At 39.3% G+C, this 22,017-nt stretch overlaps 1 protein-coding gene across 3 annotated transcripts; it reads right to left on the bottom strand.

Annotated features, from left to right (window-relative positions):
- Positions 1 to 2,358: 2,358 nt before the first annotated feature.
- On the bottom strand, positions 2,359 to 20,430 carry LOC146576560 (protein HEG homolog 1). Of its 3 annotated transcripts, none has more exons than XM_085271929.1 (14): positions 20,242 to 20,430; positions 9,100 to 11,013; positions 8,672 to 8,851; positions 8,314 to 8,412; positions 8,080 to 8,189; positions 7,938 to 7,996; positions 7,710 to 7,840; positions 7,483 to 7,617; positions 6,747 to 6,789; positions 6,550 to 6,587; positions 5,205 to 5,292; positions 4,402 to 4,597; positions 3,689 to 3,721; positions 2,359 to 3,341 (listed from the first exon to the last, which is right to left on the bottom strand). In XM_085271929.1, the coding sequence occupies exons 1-14, from the start codon at positions 20,291 to 20,293 to the stop codon at positions 3,213 to 3,215; spliced, it is 3,207 nt and encodes a 1,068-aa protein (XP_085128055.1). In that variant the 5' UTR covers positions 20,294 to 20,430; the 3' UTR covers positions 2,359 to 3,212. The 3 variants fall into 3 exon arrangements, with proteins under 3 accessions (XP_085128055.1, XP_085128057.1, XP_085128056.1); XM_085271931.1 differs by having other exon boundaries at positions 10,660 to 11,013; XM_085271930.1 differs by lacking the exon at positions 3,689 to 3,721.
- Positions 20,431 to 22,017: the final 1,587 nt, after the last annotated feature.

Below are 22,017 nucleotides of genomic sequence, written 5' to 3'. Positions count from 1 at the left end.
ATGAGAAGCACCAGAGTATATAGTTCCATGGCTGTGTTCAAAAAGTGGTGGAAAATTTGAAATGAAGGAACCTTTTAAATACAAGCGCGTCCATGCTCACAGGTGTACACACGGGTACTCACACACACAAACTACACCCTTTTTGGCTCCTACCTCAAAGCACACTGTGCGGTGTCAATATTACGTGCTGCACAATAATGTTTAATATTTAGTATTTACTGTTATATTCCCATGTATCATCGTGATGTTGTTTATTGTATTGCTCTCGTTTTCATCTGCTTGTTTTCTTTTTTCTTTCTCAACAGGTGATCCAGGTGATTGATATATCTATTTTTTTCTGTCTGCTTATTTAGTTGGGTTTTGTTTTTTTGCCCTTTATCCCCGTCCCTCTTCTCCACTGTTTTTTTCCCCCTCTTCCTTTCTCCCTTTTCTTTTCCTGATTCAAGTCTGTCCCATATCTAGCAAGTGAAAATAAAAAATAAATAAAATAAACAATAAAAGGTGAATCAAATAGACCATTACAGCAATATTAAGTTGTTTTGCTGCTTCGCAGACTAAAGTGACGTTGTGTGAAGACTGCTAATTTCAATCAATTGTCCCAAAAGCTCTGACAAAACACATCAGTCTCAACTGCTGCAAGTAACAGAAGACGATGAAGCCAAAAGACAAAATCCATGACTTGAGCAATCAATGTAATTGACCCATGTTACTCAGCCTCTAAGCACCTAAATTCTCATTAATGCAACAAAGTAATCAAACGTATTAAAAGATTATTTTGCACGACTTAAAAGTAAATCATCTTTATTACCATAACTGACAATGAAGGCAACCAAATGGAGACACTGCTCCATAATAAAATGGTTGTAAACATTTGTAAGCACCAATAACATACAAACACAGGTTTAAAAGGTGTAAAATGTAGATAAACACTGAATTAAATGATTGTAAATTTCATAAATCCACATTTTATTCTTAATAGCACATGGCCCAACCTTCTGTGAATTACGGTTTATATACACATATATTATTGGGCCAGACCGTATATTTAAATTTTATTTCACTCTCAGATTAGTTAAGTTCCAGCCATGTACGTGGCATTGCTATTAAGGATCAGGATTCTACACACATGTTTAATCTTTACATGGAAATCATCAAGGATGTGCATCTGATTTGTTCCTCCTGTATACTCGCCACAGCCTGTTCAAGTGACCCAGTGCCCGAGATTAAGGTTTGGCAAAGCCAGATTTAGCACCAGCAAACCAAATCCCAGTTTTTAAGAGCTTGGCTGACTGCCGACTAACTGCAACACCACAGCAGCAACCACCTCGTCAATCTATGTGACATAGTGCAGCATAATATACAGAGCAGAGAGTTTCTAGGTAAAGTGCATCTGCATCTACCTCCAAGAATAGTCCCATCAACACCGAGATTCATATAGCAGTTAAATTGTATCTCACAGCCTTCTGCAGCTGTAATATTATTCAGCTTAAATTATGACAGTGGTTATCTTTGCAAAAGCAATACTTTTAATTAAATGTTTAATTATGCATATAATTTCTTAACAAACAAAGAGGCTAGATCACTGTTATTATTGACTTTGGTCGATGTGTGATATAAAAACAAAATCAAGAATACAAAAATAAAACACCTTGGGTCACTATATTTGTTTTATTTCCTCATTATAAGGCCACGCTGATGTATCTGTTGTAAATTACTCATTCTCATGCCTCAGTGGCAACAACAGCGATGACTGGAGGCAACGTGTTTTTTAGGTCGGCTGTTTGTCTGTGCCTTCCTGTTGAACATGATTTCTTAGGAATGCCTTGAGGGAAGTTCTTGGTTGAGATTATTAAAGTGCGGAGCTATTCTTTCTCAACACCAGAGGTTGCACATTTGACAAATGCGTGAAAATAAAACAGAGATTACCACAAACCTTTTTTTCCTTTTTACAATAAAGAAAAGAAAGCATTACATGTGACATGTAAGTACCTAAGAAGGGGCGAGAATATGTAAGTTACTAATGGATGCAGCTAGGTCCCAAAGACTGAAGTCCTCTTGAACAAAAACAGCTACTTATTGTTAATCGACTACAACCTACAGTCGTTTAATATAACCCACATTTTTTAAATTCCACTGTGCACAAAACACCTGGTTTAAAATAATATTTAACAGTTTCTGGACTGGACAACGTGAGCTTTTAGTGGGAGTTTAGTGCAAGCTGCATGCAGCCATAATATTCTTGTAGCTCTATATTCCAAGTTGGTAATTCTTTGTTTTGGTTACATATATTTATAATTTTACAACAAAATCTACAGTTACACTGACTCACATATGTGAATGATGAAAACCAAGTGCAAGGCTCTTTAAATTAATTTATTTCTGCTGGATGTGTGCACACAGTCTTTTTCTTTACAAAAACACACACTTATAAAACAGTCCATTCTCTCAGAAGCACAAAGATAAATATATATAATTTATACAGAATCCTTAAAAAAATGTTTACAAATGATTTTTGGCACATCGAAAAAAAGCAGACAGGCTTCTTTTTTTTGCCAGCTTAGCACAATGTTTCCTATTCATCAAACAGACTATTAAACAGGCACATTTTGCAAGTGTAGCTTCAACAGATACAGACTGCTACAACATAAATCCCTTTAAATACTCCCAAACAGGGATCCAGCCCCTTTAGTCATTCACGATTTGCTTAATACAAAAAAAAAAAAAAAATCACATCCTTTTAGGAAAAATAGCAGGTACCCCATAAGAACCCACATTCAATTTACCTCTGATTTATATAAAAACTAATAGTAAACTTCTTATATACTTTAGTGCAATTAGCAAAATAAGATGCTTCATTTTTAAAATTCTTTTTGAATTCATCAAAGCATAAAATAAGGATTAAAAGTCAGCTCTGTTGTTAAAAAAAACTGTTATTATACTATATATGAATGTAAGGAGCAACAGCGACATCCACTGGTTGTAACCATTAAGAGCAGACATGATGCACACAAATGAATCTCTTTGGTAATTTTCAAGATTTTTTTTTTAAATGTCATTTGTGATTCATCATTAATGCAGATAAGCTCAGAGGGTAAAGTATCTTTATAAATAACTCTTCTCAGGATATGTATCTGTAGTCCCAGAGTTTCAAACCAGTTACTTCTTTTTGATCCCGTCTTCCTCGCTCATTTGTAGGTTTTAGTGTTTTCGTTTCAGTTTTTCTTCTCGTCTCCAGGTAAGAAGTAAGGATTTTCATGGCCTTGAACCAGATACGAGTAACGAGATGTATTTTTACCTTTGAAGGTCATCATTTCTTCTGGGTTGAGATCGTACGATCCCGTCTGAAAAGTCAGTAGAAGGAGTGAGTGTGACACTTTCATAAAGAAGCAGGGACTTCATAGGTTCACACACTTTTAAACCCACAAAACTCAAGACCCACACACAAAGGTAACCCCAGTCACCAGTGTAGACTGAAAAATTATTTATCACTACTCCCAAAAATATTGTCAGATGAATTTCTTTGAACATGCTGGATTTAGTGTGAAGATGAAAGCGCACTGCTGAGAAATCCCCGTTAAAGCTCCCCATCACCCAGAAAACCCATCACCTTCTCACTCTGGCATCTCTAAGTTATCAGCAGGGGTGTATCAAGGCAAATCAAGAATCTAAAAGCAAAGCCATGCCTTACCTTTTTCCATCCTTTCTGCTTCCGCTGAAACCCCTAAAGCAACATACTGGGAGTCAGGCAAAGCAGGGAGCGTGGCAGGGGGCTACATGCTAGCACTTTATTTACGATCACAGGAGTTAAAATGCATCATCAAAGCATCTGATTTATCTGGGTAGTGATGCAAGAAGGTTATGTGCCCAGTTATTAATTTGCAGGTCAAAAACAAAGGTCTAGTCTAGCTAAATCTGCCAGAAAGCAAGCTCTACCCACACATAGTTGCAGCTGTAGGTTGAGAGCTAGCGATCGTTGCCTACTAATCAATAGATTGGTGGGTCAGTTCCTGGTTTTTCCCAGTCTGTGTGTTGAAGTATCTTTGGACAAGTTACTGAAGTTGTCCCCAGTACATCCATGTGAGTGTGTAAATATTTTAAGTTCTTAAGCATAGAAAAAAGCACTTGTTTAAATGTATTTATGTGCATGAGGCTTATAGTAAAAACTTTTTTTATATAAGTACTATTTCATGTTCCATCTCCATGCAATTTGTTTTGTTTTCAACCTGCAAATCCTTGTTTACTGAGTGGGTTAATAAGCAGATGCAATCTAGATGTGAGATAATGAAGCAACTGAATGAACAAACATTTGATTTAGTTAGTAAGCAACAATATGCAGGACTTTCAGACTGAGGATTAGCAGTAAATAACTGAGACAGCAGAAAAACAGCTGCGGTAACTCACCATTCCGTTGCTTTGATGCCTTTTGTCCACCAGGACATTACTGCTGCCCCCTTCTGTCATCTCTATAGGAGGAGCTCCATCCCATTTACTGTTGGCACGGGGGATGGGCATGATGCCAGTAGGCCAGGGCTGGTTTAAGTCTTCTGTTGAGTAAGGGCTGCTGCTAATGTCTTGCTTTCTATTTGAGCACAGCCTCCTGACATACAGAAAATAGAACAACAGTCACATTTTATGTTCTATTTTATATCTTGCTTTATTTTTTAAATTCAAGCAGTGAACTCCCACAGCAACAATCGTTTATTATTAACTGCAGCTGAGCAATTTTGTTACTCGTGCTTGCTAATGCTATAGTTGCCGCATATACACAAAGTCTTGAGGTTTTTTAAAATCTTAAAATTTGTGTCAGTTTTTAAAAACTATTCCGTCTGCTGGTCCAACAGTTTTGGATTCAGTTCTGCAGACACACTAAGTCTTTAGTTAAGTATAGTTTTTCATAGAGAAAAATTAACATGATTGAGGCTTTTGTTTTTCACAGGAGTGCAGAATATAATCACAACTTTGGCCCCGAGTCCTAAAGATTTTTAATAGCCATTTTATTTATTATTCTGGGCAAATGACAACTTGCCCATTTCCAGCCAATCTAGTCCAAGCTACAAACGACCATTTGCACAGATAACTGGAGCTGTAAGATGCAGAGCGACTTCATTATCTTTCAGTGTGAATCACAGGCAATCAGTACATATGAGCAATGTTTGGGGGGGGGGGGGGGGGGGGGGGGTATAAGTGATCTATAATATTCTTACCAGCAGCAGTATATGAGCAAAGCCAGGATAAGAATGAGTAGAATTCCTCCTAGTACGCAGGAAATGATCACCACTGCCAGCAGGGCCGCTGTGAAGACACAATTAAAAACATTGTGCTGTCAGATGGACCCAAGAACACCTTCATCAACACTATTCATCATTTTGTACTTATTGAAACTCATTTTAAACTGGATGTATTCTACTTTCATCTTACAAAACCATTCATCAATTTGACTACTGTGTAACTTTCAGATCACCAAACGAATCGTAATATTAGCTAATCATAACCCGAGAAAATTCAAAGTGCAGTTTTAAAAGATTATTTTATTTATTAAGGGAAAAGGACTAACCAAACGTACTGTACCTAGCCCTACATAAAGAAAACAACAGCTAATAATTGGTAGTAACACCACTGGGAGCAAGTGCTTCAATCAAACATTTGCAGAAACAGACAATGAGTCTTTTACTTCACTGTGGAGAAATGTTGGCTCACTCTTCTTTGCAGAATTGTTTTTATTCAGCCACATTGGAGGTTTTTCCAGCCAGTTTAATTCACGCCATGGACCTGAATTTGACTAGGACAATAGCTCTAGTAACCTTCTGAAAGGTTAAACTTTTGTCTCATCAGTCCAAAGAATGTTTTCCCAAAAGTCTTGGGGAACACAAAGATTTGATATGGCAAATGAAATCACCTTTTAAAAACAGCATTTTGTATTTACTCTGGTGATATTTGTCCAATATTACAATCAGTTTGATGAGTTGAAACATGTGTGACAACGATGTAAAAAAAAAAAAAAAAAAAAAAGAAATCAGGAAGCGGCTAAATACTTTTTGACAGCCCTTTATTTTAATCCCTTATGTATAACCTTTGGCTGTCTAACATATTTAGAGCCACTTAGTTATTCAACTAAACAGTAGAACTTTTAACATATCCCTGTGGCTACTTCAGAAGTATTCCCTTAGGTATTAATATATCCTAGTTAGAAATCTCAGATATATATTTAAATAATCTACTGATCGGAAGGTTGGTAGTTCGATCCCAGGCTCCCACTAGTCTGCATTCCAAATATCCTTGGGCAAGATACTAACCCCAAGATGCTCTCCAATGCATCCATCAGAGTATGAATGTGTGTGAATGGTAGTTAGAAAGCACTAACTAAGCACTAAAACAAACATAGAAGACAGTGCTTGTGTGAATGGGTGAATGTGGCATGTTGTATAGAGCTCTTTGAGTACTCTGGGAAAGCAGAAAATCGCTATATAGGAACCAGTCCATATACTGTGCAGTCTATATGAGTTCTGCTTCTTTAGCATTTCCCCTTTGTAATACTGATGTTATACTCACAGTCATTGCAGTTGAATCCAGCATACCCAAAGGGACATCTGAAAGAAAGCACAGTGACATTCACATTTCAGAACTCCCCAGAACCATAATGGAGTTCAACAATAAATCCACATGGGGGAGCCATATTTTAATACTGTGCTCCAGTGGGAAGACGTGCAAAACCAGAAGACAGAATTTTAAAAAATGTGTGTACTTACGCTTCACACACTTCTCCCACTGGCCTCTGTCCGCTTGGACACGCTGCAAAAAGAAATAGCAATTGTAACTTAGAGATAATGCTTTGACCAATGAATGTTTCAGATTCACTGGACAGAAACATTTAGCGCTCATGATGGCACATCCAAAAATAGGAGCACTCTGGGAGTCTCTTCACTTAAAGGCTTGCTATTAAACAGTTTACGAGTTGTATGCTGGATTTGTTTGAGGCCTACGGTCTTATTCTTTAACAGTATTTCCTATAGCTGATCTCCTTGGTCACAACCCTACACACAGAGGCAAAGCTGCAATTCTTCCACATGTTTCCAGGGAAACATCCCCATTAAAAAGAAATGAATTAGAGAGATAAATGAAGGAAGTGTCAGGGGTCGGCATGGAGAAAAGGCTATAGCTCTTGACCTTGTACGTGAGTCTCACTCCCTGTTGATTCTTCTTCTCATTCCCACACAGAATTTTTTTTGCAAGGATAAGAAGGTTTTGTTACAGTTCTCGTGACTGTAGACGAGCTCGGGAAATTTCGCTTGAGCTTAGTCTTAAAAGCTGCAGGTGGTCAGCTTTAGTGGTCCATGCATGAGCCTTTAATGTATAATACTATTGCAGCAGGATGTTGTGAAGGAAAAAAAAAACATTAAAGACTTGATGTGGTAGTTTCCTCATTTAAATCCAACACAGGTCTGGATTACGGAAAAAGTAATAATCCGAAATAGTCACTTTTACCTTTGCAACTAGTGTTTGAGTACACATTGGAGATGTAGCCATCTTTACAGGCACAAGAAGCCTGGCCATTTGTATTTGTGCATACTGTAGTGGAGACTTCACAAGGTAATGGGCTCAGCTCACACAGGTTTATACCTAAGAAGGGGCGAGAACAGAACAGGCTATGTAAATCAAAGATACGTTATTAACTGATCACTTGACTTGTATAGAATGTAGTCAGCATTTACTTGTATATGTAGCTTGACCCAGAAGTCCAGTGGAAGTTTTTATAGCTTCATTTATGGCGTTATTAACGGTAGTTTGATTTTCAGTGGTGTCACTAAACACATTATTTACAGTTGCTTGCACGCTACCTGGTCTGGAGATTTATAGAAAACAACCAACAGAGGTTAGACACCTTTTTTAACATGTGGCATCGCATCTTTGTATAACAGGAAAGTGAAACATGTACTCACTCAAGTTGCACAACATCAGACCGGATATACCCTGGCTGTTTCTTGAGGATATCGCTAAGCTGTGAAACAGAATAAACACAGTTTATTGATTAAGTTGACAAATTCTAGAGCTACCCAACATGTTTCTGTCTTCATAACCTACTGTTGCTGAAATTTCAGCAGCCGTCATCTGGAATATCTTTGAAGACCTGTTGAACATTTCATTTTGAAATGTTAAGGTGGTAAGATGAAGCCTCCCTGGGAACACATGGGCTGCGTGATGAAGAGGAAAAGAGAATATAAGGCGACAAATTCACTATTAACACCCAATTACACTTTCATTTACGCATTAGACTTTTTGTCTGAACAGACATAAAATGTTTTAATTTTTTTTTACCAGGTACACAATGTCCATTCAGCAGGTAGGTACCAGTGAGACACTGGCAAGTGCCATTAAGACAGATGCTTTCAAGTGGACATGGGACAGCTGGACACACTGGCAAGCAAGAAAAGAAAATGTATCCCATAAACAAATGTTATTTCTGTTTTGTTAATTACAAAATACCCTTTTTGGCCACATGGAGTGAGCACAAAAAGAAGTTATATACAGCTTTTATATAACATTTTTTTGCAAGCTAACAGTTGCTTCTTTATATCTCCAGGATATGTGGGAACATTATTATTCATGTCAAGGTGCATGTCTGATTTCATAATGTGTATTCTAGTCTATGGAAAAGCAATTTAAAGGTACAAACCTATGACTGGACTCTGCGTAGTGGTGGGTGGAGCTGGAGTGGTTTGGTTTCTGGTAGTGATCTGTGTTGGTTGCAGGGTGGTGGTTGTGATGTTAGAGACGGTGGTTGGAATGGCAGTTGTAATGCCACTAGCTTCAGTTGAAAGAGTTGTAGTTGCGGTTACTGCAGTGTGATTTGTCACTATATCATCAAAAGAAGAGAAACAATCAGATCAGAAATAGAGATAGAAAATACATGGATATGGGTATTAAAGTATGGTACTGTGTGAATATGCATATTTAATAAACACAATACCTTACTTTAACCTATATCCTAGTATGCACTCTCATGAAATACTGGATGGATTGTCATGAATTTCCTTCTCACCTCCATGATATAGTATATTATTTACAAGAACACATCAACATGTATCATGCTGTTAGTATTACCTCCTGAGCTTGCTGTTGAGGGACTAAGGGTGGTGGCATTTCCACTGGGGGGTACGGTGCTATTGCCTGGGGAGGTGCTTGGAGGGAAAGAGCTGGAGTTGGAGATGGTGGTGGGTGAAGAGGGTGAGGTTCCAGCTGTGAGTGTTGTGTTTATGGCAGCAGTTGAGGACAAGGGTGCGGTAGTAGATGCAGCAGTCTCAGGAGAGGTGTTAGTAGTGTTTGGTTGAGTAGTTGGAGTTAACACAGCTGTAGAGCTTACTGGGGTGAGTGTTGTTGTAATTGCTGTGCTGTTGCTGGTTTCTTCAGTAGTTGAAGTTGTGATGTTGCTTAGTGGTGTAGTTGCTGTAATAAAAGTTGTGTTGTTGCTTGTGGGTGTGACTGGAGTAATGTTAGTTGAATGGTTGCTTGTGGGAGATGTAACCATAGCCGTGCTGTTGCTTGTGTGTGTAAATGGTGTACTGGCAGTGGTGTCGTTGTTAGTCTGGGTGACTGGTGTACTTGCAGTTATGTTGATGGTTGTGTTTGTGACTGGCATAACTGTAGTTGTGTCATTACTGGTGTTGGTCATTGGTGTGCTAACAGTGGTGTCATTGTTAGTCTGGGTCACAGGTGTACTTGCAATTGTGTGAGAGGTTGAGTTTGTCACTGGTGCACTTGTAGATGTGTTATTGCTGGTGTTTGTAATTGGTGTACTGGCAGTGGTGTTGTTAGTCTGGGTGACTGGTGTACTTGCAATTGTGTGGGTAGTTGAGTTTGTGATTGGCGTAACTGTAGTTGTGTCATTGCTGGTGTTTGTAATTGGTGTGCTAACAGTGGTGTCATTGTTAGTCTGGGTGACTGGTGTACTTGCAATTGTGTGGGTAGTTGTGTTTGTGACTGGCATAACTGTAGTTGTGTCATTGCTGGTGTTGGTCATTGGTGTGCTAACAGTGGTGTCGTTGCTAGTCTGGGTCACAGGTGTACTTGCAATTGTGTGAGAGGTTGAGTTTGTCACTGGTGCACTTGTAGATGTGTTATTGCTGGTGTTTGTAATTGGTGTACTGGCAGTGGTGTTGTTAGTCTGGGTGACTGGTGTACTTGCAATTGTGTGGGTAGTTGAGTTTGTGATTGGCGTAACTGTAGTTGTGTCATTGCTGGTGTTTGTAATTGGTGTGCTAACAGTGGTGTCATTGTTAGTCTGGGTGACTGGTGTACTTGCAATTGTGTGGGTAGTTGTGTTTGTGACTGGCATAACTGTAGTTGTGTCATTGCTGGTGTTGGTCATTGGTGTGCTAACAGTGGTGTCGTTGCTAGTCTGGGTCACAGGCGTACTTGCAATTGTGTGAGAGGTTGAGTTTGTCACTGTTGTGCTCGCAGATGTGTCATTGTTGGTGTACGGTGTACTACGAGTTGTGTAGGTGGTTGAATATGTCATCATTGTGCCGTTCCCAGCGTCTGTAACTGCTGTGCTACTAGTGGTGTCATTGTTAGTCTGTGTGACTGATGTACTTCCAGTTGTGCCATTGGTGGAGTGTGGTGTACTTAGAGATATGTTGGTAGTTGTGTGTGGGATCAATGTACTTGTGCTCATTGTTTGATTCGTGGCTGGAACAGGAACCGTGGTTGTATTTGCAGTCTCGCTATCGCTGGTAGGATTGCTCGTCCCTGGCCTTGCAGTCGACATGCTTGCGTCAGTGGTTGGAGGTGATGGAGAGGGAGCTGGGCTGCCAGTGGTCACAGTACCGTTCTCAGTAACCGTAGTATTAGTAGTGATCATGGACTGAGTGCTCAGATTAATTGTCTCTGCATTGGTCAGAGTTGTGTGCACAGTTGTGAATTCTCGAGTAGTACTTTCTGTTGCTCTAGTCACTTCTGAAGCAGTTGTCAAGCCGCCGTCTGTGAGGGAACTGCTTGGATTTGATTCAGTTGTTTCTCCTAGAATGAACACAAAAGCACAAAAATAATCAGATTTTTACCTTCTCTTCAAGTCCAAAGCTTGCCACAGTAAAATGATTTTTTTTAAAAAGGGCATGTATAGGACAGATATATATATACTGCCTCAACTATTCTTTAGTGGGAAATCTACGTCATAACTTACAATGCAACCGAAAAGCCTTCTTAAATCTGCCATAACCTTCCACGTAACCTGAAGTGCCCCTCCCAAGAAATGTAACTACATGTTGGACCGATGAAGTCCGCACTGACTGAATGGCGTGGAAGGTTGTGGTGTAAGCTTAAGAGGGGTTATCGGTTATGCCCCAAGTTACGACATAGATTCAGGTATAATTCAGGCATAAGTGTTTAGTCCAGATTTTAATGCTAAACATCCAATGTCTAAAAGAAAAGACACTCTCCTATTTAAATCAATCCCACCTGTAGTGGAGCGGGTAGTTGTTTACTCGTGGACTGAATTAAATTGACATTGAAAATGTTATCAATGCTTTTCAAGTCCAGATGCCCTTTACTCTAGATTAAAAATGAAAGGACTTCTGCTGCTGTGGCATCTAGGCAAGTATGCTGAAAACACCAAATTGCATCACCTTTCAGTAAAATAGTTGATGAGGTTTTAAAACAAAAATGTGTTACTTATGTACAATTTTATCAACAATATATAAATGAATGTTCAAGAGTATTCAGTCACAAATAAAATTTGACGTTGTGTTTTTGTCCAACAGGTATGTCTACTGACTAAAGTGTGTGTGTTTTTTCTTTCTAGCATTTCTTGGGGGACATGTCCTTCTTTACGTCGTAAATACTCCACTTCTTTCACCAGCTAGTTGCTGCTCCAATAGCACATCATCTACCTCCATCTCAACCAAACCCCATCCCTAGCATCCTCTTCTGTCATACCAGCCTTCTGCTTGTCCTTCTTCACTACATCCATAAATCTCATCTGTTGTCTTCCTCTTTTCCTCCTGCCTGGTAGCTCCATGCTAAACATCTTTACAACATATCCACTACCCCTCCTCTGCATATGTCAAAACAGGGTGAACAGGGTGATCCGAAGGGCCAGCTCTGTTCTAGGATGCCCTCTGGACCCAGTGGAGGTGGTGAGTGACAGGAGAACGGCGGCTAAGCTGTCATCCCTGATGGACAACATCTCCCACCCCATGCAGCAGACTGTGACAGCACTGAGCAGCTCCTTCAGTGGGAGACTGCGGCACCCACGGTGTGGGACGGAGAGATTTCGCAGGTCTTTCCTCCCCACTGCTGTCAGACTCCATAATAAAGACTTTAACTGATCAAGCACACACATCCATACATATGCAATAATACTAAGTGCAATAATCCTATCTGTCATCGTTGTATTTTTACTCAGTTGTATATAGTATTTGTATTTGTATTCTATTCTTATCTTATTGTATATTTATTTTATTTTATTCTACTGTATATAGTATTTTATTTTATTCTATTCTGTACAGTTGTGTACTGTATTTATTCTTATTGTATTCTAATTTTTGCCTCATAACTTTTGCACTGTCCACTTCCTGCTGTGACAAAACAAATTTCCCACGTGTGGGACTAATAAAGGTTATCTTATCTTATCTTATCTTAAAACCATCTCAGACTTGTACAGAGATCCTTTTTTAACTGAAATTTGCAGAATTATCCTGCTGAAAATCACACAATGAGAGCCAACCTAAACAGTAAAGTCGACAGGACTGTCCACCACAGCAACAGTTGACCCTGTTACTTTGATGGACAAGGACTTTAAGCTGTAATCACACGAGGTCATGACTTAAATAAAAATCTAAAACACAGCACATAGAACAGTTGAAAAAAATACTGAATTTGTTGATAAGAACTACCGTAAACAAGCTGCCTTCTGTTTGTTCACTGTGCTGTTCTGACGCCTGTTCTTATTTAGCCTGTTCCCATTCTTTAGGAACAGTACAAACAGTAGGCGGTCTTTGATAATGAGTGATTACATTCAAAGCATGTTTTTTCAGCAGCCAGAGAGGATAGATATTCTACTGCCAGGAGTCAGATGGGTGGACGCCTTACACAAATAGTTTTCTCCAGTGGTGAAAAAATCAAGACTAATATCAGATCCTGAGCTTGATTTGATTACACTGTGTGCACAAGGCCAGTGTGTGACCTAATGTCTTTATCACTCATTTAAAGATGAAAAACCAGAGGCTCCAACATGACACACCCTGTGATGCATTCAGTGAGCACACACCTATACCCAACCTCAAAAGTCATGTACTGGAAGACAAAAATAAGACATTGAGCAGTTAAATAGATAAAGAAGTAACAAATTATAGTTGAAATTCAACTGTCACAGTTGACGTTTTCAGTGATCATAAATTAAAGGAGTGGCAGAACTAGATATTGATATATGAGGCAACAGAGCATGAAATCATTGCTACGAAATGCATATCAGTTCCTGGATATTCAAGATCATGGCTTAAATACACTGCAAATTCTGAACATTTTAGTAGCACTGCCAATTTAGCACACAGCATTATTCTACAATTGCAATTAATCTTGTTGACCCCATAGAAGTAGCAAAAAAATAATAATAATAATAGTAGCACTTATTCTAAGTATAAGGAGTCATAGTAAACTTTGTCAAAGAGCCTTATCGTTTGTTATCAGTATTTCTATATACTGGTCAGATTGGAAAGTTTACAGGCAGTCTCCATGAGTTGCAGTAGTTTTTAAGTATCGCCTTGGTAAATATGTATCAATGTCATTTAAAATAAGGAACTAAAGTCAGTGCGCCCCAGGGCAGCTGTGGCTACAATGTAGCTTGCCATTGCCAGTGTGTGAATGTGTGTGTGAATGGGTGAATGACTGAATGTAGTGTAAAGCGCTTTGGGGTCCCTAGGGACTGAGTAAAGCGCTATACAAATGCAGGCCATTTACCATTTACCATTCCTAACATTAGCTACAGTTGTGCTCAGAGCTAATTGGCAAGCAAATGTATGCTAACCCAATGCTGTCAAATAAGTTTCCAAATTTGGAGATATGGAGAGATAATAGTACCCACCGCAGTATTCCAACCGCAGCGTCACGTCATCCAATCTTTAAAATCATTTTTAACAGATGTGAAATCTCTTGGCCTTACACTGCCGCCAGAAAGAAAGCATTATAAAGTACAATATGTATTTTATTTTGTTTATTTTAGCTGTATCTGATGTGTCAATAGTCATCAATTGGGAAGTGGTTTTTCTTTTTACTGTCAAAGTAATGGTGAGTGTTAGTCACAGACTGTATATTAAACCACCATGACATCACCCATTTGTTCCTCAGCTCTGACTTTTGAAACATCGACTTTAGCATTTTGGTCACTGCCAATAATGCTCGAGTAGTCTTGTTGGAGAGATGGATGAATTAAAAAAAAATGCACCGCTTCCTTTTACGATGCAAAAAATCAACTATAGACACAAAAACAGTTTTTTTAGTCTGTCAATTTTAGGATGGAGTTGGACATTTGGAGTTTTAACATCAAAGTCCAAATCAATTGACTGCCTCTCTGTCAAATTTGTCTCTTCCTTTTTCACACCCAGAGGCCTGTTGCTAGTTAACAGTACTTAACTATCAATGATTAATGGTTATTCATTTTAAGGTCACTGGGGTCAGGTTTCTGGCATTGTTGTAACAAAGCTGTAATATTTTGATTGGGTTAATACAAAATCTTACAAATCAAATCACAACTTATATCTAATCTTAATTTAAATCACCGAATACTGACACCATGAGCTGCAGAGGAGAAGGATATATACATATAAATGCAATGTAACCACTGCACTTGAATGGGAAGTATGTTCACATGCAATGCCATAATCACATAAACAAACCAAGAGGTTCCTTACTGCATGTTATTTAATAACTATCTGCCACTTTAGCCACGCAAAACTGGAAAAACAACTCAGGCAGTGAAAGACATCTGGCTTCGTCTGCGGGACATATTGTTTACAAACACTGATGTGGCAATAACTAAATGAAATGCAGATTTAATTACCAAGACATGAAAGCACTTTGTCCGTTTGAGGATTAGTTATAGATAAATGTCTTGGCAGCAGTAAAAAGTAATTGAATTTAGCGGTGTACTTTAACAGCCATTTAAAGTAGGGTTGTACTGATTGTGAAATTCTGGGTCGATATTTAAGTTTAACATAATGATTTGGCAAACAGCAGATACCAACGCAAATGTTTGATTTATTGTTTATTTTCTGTTATTCATTCTCGCTTTTATGACAAGGAAACAAAAGAAATATCTTGCTTTCAGAAGCAATAGTCGTGATTTGTCAGAGCTCTGTCTCATCTTATCTCTTGCTTACAGCTTAATACTTGGAAAGAAACTGGAACCAAAATGCAGGGACGGTAATATCTAAAAGCGTTGCTGATACATTGAGTGTTCGGATATTTATCTGAATGAAGATTAGTTCATGCTACGGTCACATCATAAAAACAATAGTTTGTTTATGGACAGAGGGAAGTAACAGACAATAGGGTGTCACGGATATGAATGCATATGTCATGAGAAACACAAATATGATGGTTCTCTTTTTGTCCTCATTTTCATATTATTGTTTGTTTATTGCCGCTTCTCCAATTCCATTCACATGGAAACATTGTCTGAAAAAGTCCGTACAGAACAGTACACTTCGATGACGTCCTGGCTGAAGACTGATGGCACAATAGCAACAAATTGTGCCGCCTGACCACAGACCACATCATTTCCAAACTACGTGTAGTAAGGCCCAGCCTAAGGCCTTTATTTTTCAGTTGGCAAGTTGCCATAATGGAAAAGGTTACCAAAAACCCAAGACCCAGTCCAAACAGACAATCAGTGAGTAGTATTGTTGAAAGAAGAGTAATTAAGAGCACACTCTGTGTTGCAAGCCTAACAGGCAGCCTTGTCTCTAAGGATTTAGCCTACAGCCGGGTAATCCCCTGCAAATATAAAAGAGATGACTGGGACAGGCAGGGTGACAAGTGGGGTTAAGGTCGACCTGTGAACACACACTCGGGAGGATATGGATAAGAAGGTCCGGCTTTGCTCCGATTCCAATAAGGATGTTTAATAAACTATCGCTAAAAGCTCCTGTGACTGTCCACCTTTATCTTTCCCTTTATTTTCTCAATGCTAACATCAAACAAGCACAATGGGGAAGTTTATCTGTAGTCAAGGAGATGTTTGTTTCTAGCCGCTGAAGCTTCGCCAGACTTCAATTTACTCACAGAAATAGAAAGAGACAGAACAAGACTTTGGCACTGATGCTCATGTTTCAGTTCAGGGCTTTAGTGACGCAGTAGAATTTCTATAAAGTACCTGCTCATGAACAGACCGTTAGATCCTGTTCCCCAAACACACATCCTTAACTTCCTCTCAATGCTGCCACTCCCAGATAATACATGGTCGTCATTGCCGATAACACTGGGCGAGGGCCAGTGGAATCTAGAAGGAACAGTACAGCGCTGCAGACAAAGAATCTCCTCTCTTCTGTGTTGCTATGAAACTGTTCCTTCAGTTCATTAGTGCAAACTGCAGTCTTGAAATAATTGTCTATTACGTCCAGCAGCACAGAGCTGGACCAGCTGATCAAAGACTGCACACAGAGCAGGAGATGAACTGACAGGTTGTGACCCAATAGCCAGGAAGAGCCCGAAGCCAGAAGCCAGGATCTCATTAAGGAGAAAGAAGAGTCTGGTCAATAGTGTGTGCAGTGGTCGTGCGCCTAAAATCATCTAAAATGATGAAACATGCTGTTCCAAGGCAAAAATGCTACAGGCATACTGGACCATGGCTCGCAGCTAATTACTGCGCACACTTTGTAGGTTAATGGGAGCGAACAAGTCTTGCATGCTGTTTTATGACCTCCTGGTATTTAAAAGCTGTTTTAAATGTCATGGAGCACTGACAGATACACACACAGGTCAGTTTCTTGCTGTATCCACAGAGGGGTAAAACCAGGACTGAGGGAGGCCACATCAAAGCTACACAGCTGATGCCACTTGAGCAGGAGCGTCCTTACAGGACACAGAGAGACTTTTAATATTCATTAACCAACAGTCAGTCATGCAGCTAACTGTCTCATGTTAACAGTTCTGATAAGAGGATGCACACAGATGCCTCAGAAGCTGGATAGAGTAGTTAATCATATGATTAACTACAGTCTACAGTATATAGACAGAACTGATAAGAGTAGCAAATATTAAATTAACAGACAACTTTTTGTTAGTAGCAACAAACAATTTGCATTTACAGCTTTTTAACTACTGCAAGTATTTTTTTTTCCAAGTTATATAATAAATCCAGTCTATCAGCACCCAGGATTACTGCACTTTTTCGTCAATACCTTAAAACCAGAATTTATTGGTTCAGATAGAAAACTGCAGTAATTCAAGCTTGGTGTACCTAATATTTATGCAACTGATAGCCTAAATCATAGAAGGGCATGATGCTGAATCACTTTGACGCATTACTGTAATGAAAGCAAAAGTGCCCCCAAATGCAAAAGTTGAAAAAAAAAATTATTCTTAAATTTAATTTGATTGTGATCATTAATCACACAGGCCTAGAGGTCAGTTGTTGAGCCCCCGACAACCACACGTCTCTAAGAAAACATGTCGATTCCCAGACAGCTTAAATTAGCGATTGGTTGTTGTTGCTGTCACTTGATATAAAATCTGTTGCTATAGCTTCAATCACACAGGCTTGGGATGCTAAGGAAAAATGTAGATTCCCCACCTGGAGGCAGCATCATCTAACATCCGCTCACAGTCAAGAATATGCATTTTTCTTATTGGTTGGTTATCAGTAGGTTAATAAAGGTGCAAGGCTTTAATATTTTTAATTGTCTTATATATGAATATATTAAATATCTTTATATTTTGGATGTCTTGAATAAATGCTATCTAAAAGGCTAGCTATAATATAGCATTGTATATTATTGTATGTCATTATTGTTTGAAGTCCTTTCATTAAACTCTTAAATTCTTTATCACACATTTTATTTTTTATGATCCAAAAACAGGTTATAAAGTCTATTACTAAATCTTTACTTACTTACATCTGGATTATCATATAAACGTAATCTTGGTCAGAACGGTAGCTCTTCCTGCTGCTTGATGCCTGACACCCACATGTGCTGGCCATCATGCATAGAAACATATTTACTGCAGAGGTGGGAGTTAAATAAATGAATACATAAATACATGAACCTGACCTGATATCTAATCTGAGTTTCTATTCATTCCAGAAGATTATGTCATACTCTAGTCTTTTCTTTGGCCCCTTCCTTATCAGACAGACCAATTTGTGGTATCCACAGTGGGAGGAGCCAGACAGACATGAGTTCTCTATTCTCTGTATGTGAGCAAACAGGGCTCTTTTACTGCAACTTGGGAGTAACAGATGGCTCCCTGGAGCAAGAGCTCACTTGCAGGGCTTCTGCACATATCATATCCAATTAAAGCTCCGCCAGCACATGCTTTCCAATTACAGAGTGAGATTTACTGCCCTGAAGCAGGTCTAATCCATCTGGATACAGCAGGGACACTGTGACAGAGGAGGGAAAGAAGGAGAAGAAACAGCAGCGAAAACATGATGAGAAGTGGATATAAAACCGGGTGCCAAGAGGTAGGATGGAGGGAAATGAGAAAGTGAAGCAGATAGTAGCACAGATAGGAATGTTTAATATGGCAGAACAATTACCATTATTCAGAAGCAAAGAATAACTTAGAGGCAATTGTGTTGTAGGACAAATGATTGTTGCAAAAGCAGGGTTAGTAATGTGTGAATCAAAAACTGTCCACAAGAGAAACTCAATAGAAAAATACTCCTTTTTTTTTAACTTCCACATCTGTTCCTTAACTGCTGAGTCTGCCATGCTGACCTAATGATGACTGGCCTGAAAACACGACACGTGGAACAGACAAGACGCAGCACATGGCGTGAGAGGAAGCAGTAGCGGGAAGAGGAGAGACAGGCACTGAATGTGCTCTGCTGCTTTCATACAGGAGGCTCAAAAACATGAGGCAGCAGCTTCAGAGGAGGAGGAGCACAACCTTCAGGAGGTCTTTTCATCTGGACTCTTTACTGCCGCTTCACACTCGCTAAAGTGCGTCAGCTCCCCACAGTTTTCTCCCTCCCTGCTTAACTGCGTCGCTATAGAAGTAAACACATGACATGAAAAGAGAAACACGCAGCCTGCAGGCTTCAAGTGAGACTCCGGCACATGACAGCGACAATTACTCTCAGTCATCATACGAGGAGCTTAAAACACAAAGATCCACTTGAGAGGCAAGATAATAGAAAGAGCGACAGATTTATTTAACTGCAGTTAAGTTTAGTGACAAAGGCTCTAGTGAAGATTTTTCTCAGAATAACTTGAGCAGCTTTACTACAGTTTGGAGGGTGCACAGAGTAAACTTTGTGTGTGGAGTGTGTTGCGCTTCAGGGGGTCGCCTGGTGTTTGAACGATGCCTTCTCCCTGGCATGAGTCCACCCCCAGAGAGCTTTGAGTCACACTGAAGGAGTTGAGTCAGGTTCAAAACTATCTGGGGAAAATCCCCACCAATGAAAGTCTAGTTAAAAAACAAAAAGTTGAGTGTGCAGCACTTACTGGGGATAAGTCACGTGGTTTGATTATAGTATACCCAAGGAAAAAAGTTTATGCACTTTATTCAACCTTAATTTCCTAAATTGACTATTAAACAAACTCACAATAAATGGCCTTAAACTCTTTAGAAGGTGAGTTTGGTTACTGCACACGAAGACTGGATTTATTAACATTTGTACAACAAAGGCGAACACGAACACTGACCATGAGTCATTAATCATCAGTCTCAGTCATAATGGCCTGTTAATAGCTAAACATTTACAATTTTCCTGGCCACACAAGCGCTGGAAACCACATTACCCATCCAGAAAAATCAAAGTCTAACTAAATCATAGCTGAAGTAATGGCACTATTAAGGATTTAAACACAACACCAACGGCCCCACGAGCTTTCTGTGCTTAGAAAAATCAAACCATTAAATTAAACAAGAATGCCCAATTACATTCTTCTTGCCTCAAATTAAGTAAAATATAACTCAATATAACTAAAAACTTATATAAATCACGTATTCTAATTGAAATTAAGTAATGAACAATAAACAGTAACTACACGGTGTCTAACGCCGTTGGAAGTAAACTTCACTCACCTTTGGCTGCAGAACCAAAGAGAAACACCGCAAACAGACAAATGAGAAACATCTTTAAGTTGTTCTGACAGTTTGTAAAGCCGCTCCTCAGAGAGGTGGTTAGCCGGTTATGAAGTTCGCGTCCGGCGGGTGTAACAGTGTATAACGGTTCACTTCAGGCGCTGTCTCCTCTGGTCTGCTACAGGTGGCTGGGGATCTCAGACTGGGAGCTGCAGACTTTGACAGGGTTAAAAGCTTTATCCCCTCCTCTGATTGGCTGCCTGTCCTGTCACTTATCATTACTGTACCGGAGCTGCAATGGCTCTGCCTCCACCCACGGACCAGGGCTTTGGTTATAATTATTGCCAGCAACAACACAGAAGAAGACTTTGGTAGAGTGTGCAAGTCTAATTTTAGCTCTGCAATGACGTGAAAGTTGAAAAAGAGCAATTAGCGCCTTATCAATGACGAAAGAGTCGCAAAGAAAAATGCATCAAACAACAAAGGGGTCACGGTGACGATGTTAATTAGGGCTGCCCCCCTCAGAGGCTCTGAGACAAATCCTCAGTTTCAGTTATTTTCCACTGGGGGTTTGCTGGTTTCAGTTTGGTAGCGTTTACATTCGTTTAACTTTCATTCATTTCAGTATTAGTTATAGGGGATTTTATAGTATAATGAGGTTGTATGTATTAACCTTAAAAACACTGATCAGGTCAGCAATTTCAGGTGCAGCATGCAGATGTTAGTGGCAGAACATGGAAGCATGTATCCATCCTGCTTACTATCAAATGTTCAGGCTAGTAGATAGAAGAGGAGTTTAAGGATGTGAGGTGTTTTCTTAGCACACTTTGAGCCATTTAGTACCAACTGAACATTGTTTACATGCCACAGCCTACCAGGGTGTTGTTGCTGAACATGCCAATCCCTTTTCGACCACAGTGTAGCCATCGTCTGATGGCTGCTTCCAGCAGCTTGCTTCTATACCATCTTCTATACCAGGGGTGTCAAACTCAAATACACAGTGGGCCAAAATTCAAAACTGGAACAAAGTCGCGGGCTAACGTTAATATTTATTGAAATATTTTTATTCCTCCAGATATAAGAATTAATCTTTTCTTATGGACTCAAACACATTTTGTTGAAAAACTGAATATGGAACAAGCAAAGCTTAATACTAAACAATATATATATTAGCTATATAATACCAGTAGACCAGCTCTAATAGTAATTTGGTATGGCTTTGCGGGCCAAATGTAATTAGGCTGCGGGCCAAATTTGGCCCACGGGCCAGAGTTTGACACCTATGTTCTATACCATTTTTACTTTAGTAGTTTTGTGCAATAAATCGTGTTTAATGACATCTATTTTTCAGTAGTTTATGTTTTCTTTTTTCACTTTGTGTTACCACCCACCCCAGTCAACACTTCATTTTTAAGTGGGGCGTAACATAAGTGGAAAATCCAAATCCAAATCATCTCAAACTTGTTTCTTAGCCTCCGCAGGTACCAGAATCACAACCACAATCCAATAGAGCAGCACCTGGTGAAATGGGAAATATGCATCATGGAGCTGACAAATCCACAGCAACTGTGTGATGTTATCATGTCAAAATGGACCAAAGTCTCTCAGGAATGTTTCCAGCAGTTTGTTGGAATTAAGGCAGATAGGATTTTTTTTTAAATCACCTATTACTAGATGAACTTCAGGATATAACTAGAGGAAAACTCAGTCTTTTATCCTAGTAACAATTTTATGGTAGGCTGATAGACCAATTGCCAGAACCATAAAAGTAGAAGA

The sequence above is a fragment of the Mchenga conophoros genome, linkage group LG4 (assembly GCF_057382185.1).
Source record: "Mchenga conophoros isolate Kocher_MC1m ecotype Shallow Benthic linkage group LG4, M_conophoros_male_GT1.1, whole genome shotgun sequence".
NCBI classification, from domain to species: Eukaryota; Metazoa; Chordata; class Actinopteri; order Cichliformes; family Cichlidae; genus Mchenga; species Mchenga conophoros.
The sequence above is the reverse complement of the archived record's forward strand: the minus strand, read 5'-3'. Positions and strand labels throughout refer to the sequence as shown.

Bases quoted from the DNA above. Each gene is read 5' to 3' on its own strand.
- LOC146576560 (XM_085271929.1), bottom strand. From the start codon at position 20,293: ATGTTTCTCATTTGTCTGTTTGCGGTGTTTCTCTTTGGTTCTGCAGCC. The intron at 8,852-9,099 runs GTAATACTAACA...TTGATGATATAG, and splicing joins CTCAACAGCAAGCTCAGGAG to TGACAAATCACACTGCAGTA. The intron at 6,790-7,482 runs GTAAAAGTGACT...TTCTTTTTGCAG, and splicing joins CTCAAACACTAGTTGCAAAG to CGTGTCCAAGCGGACAGAGG.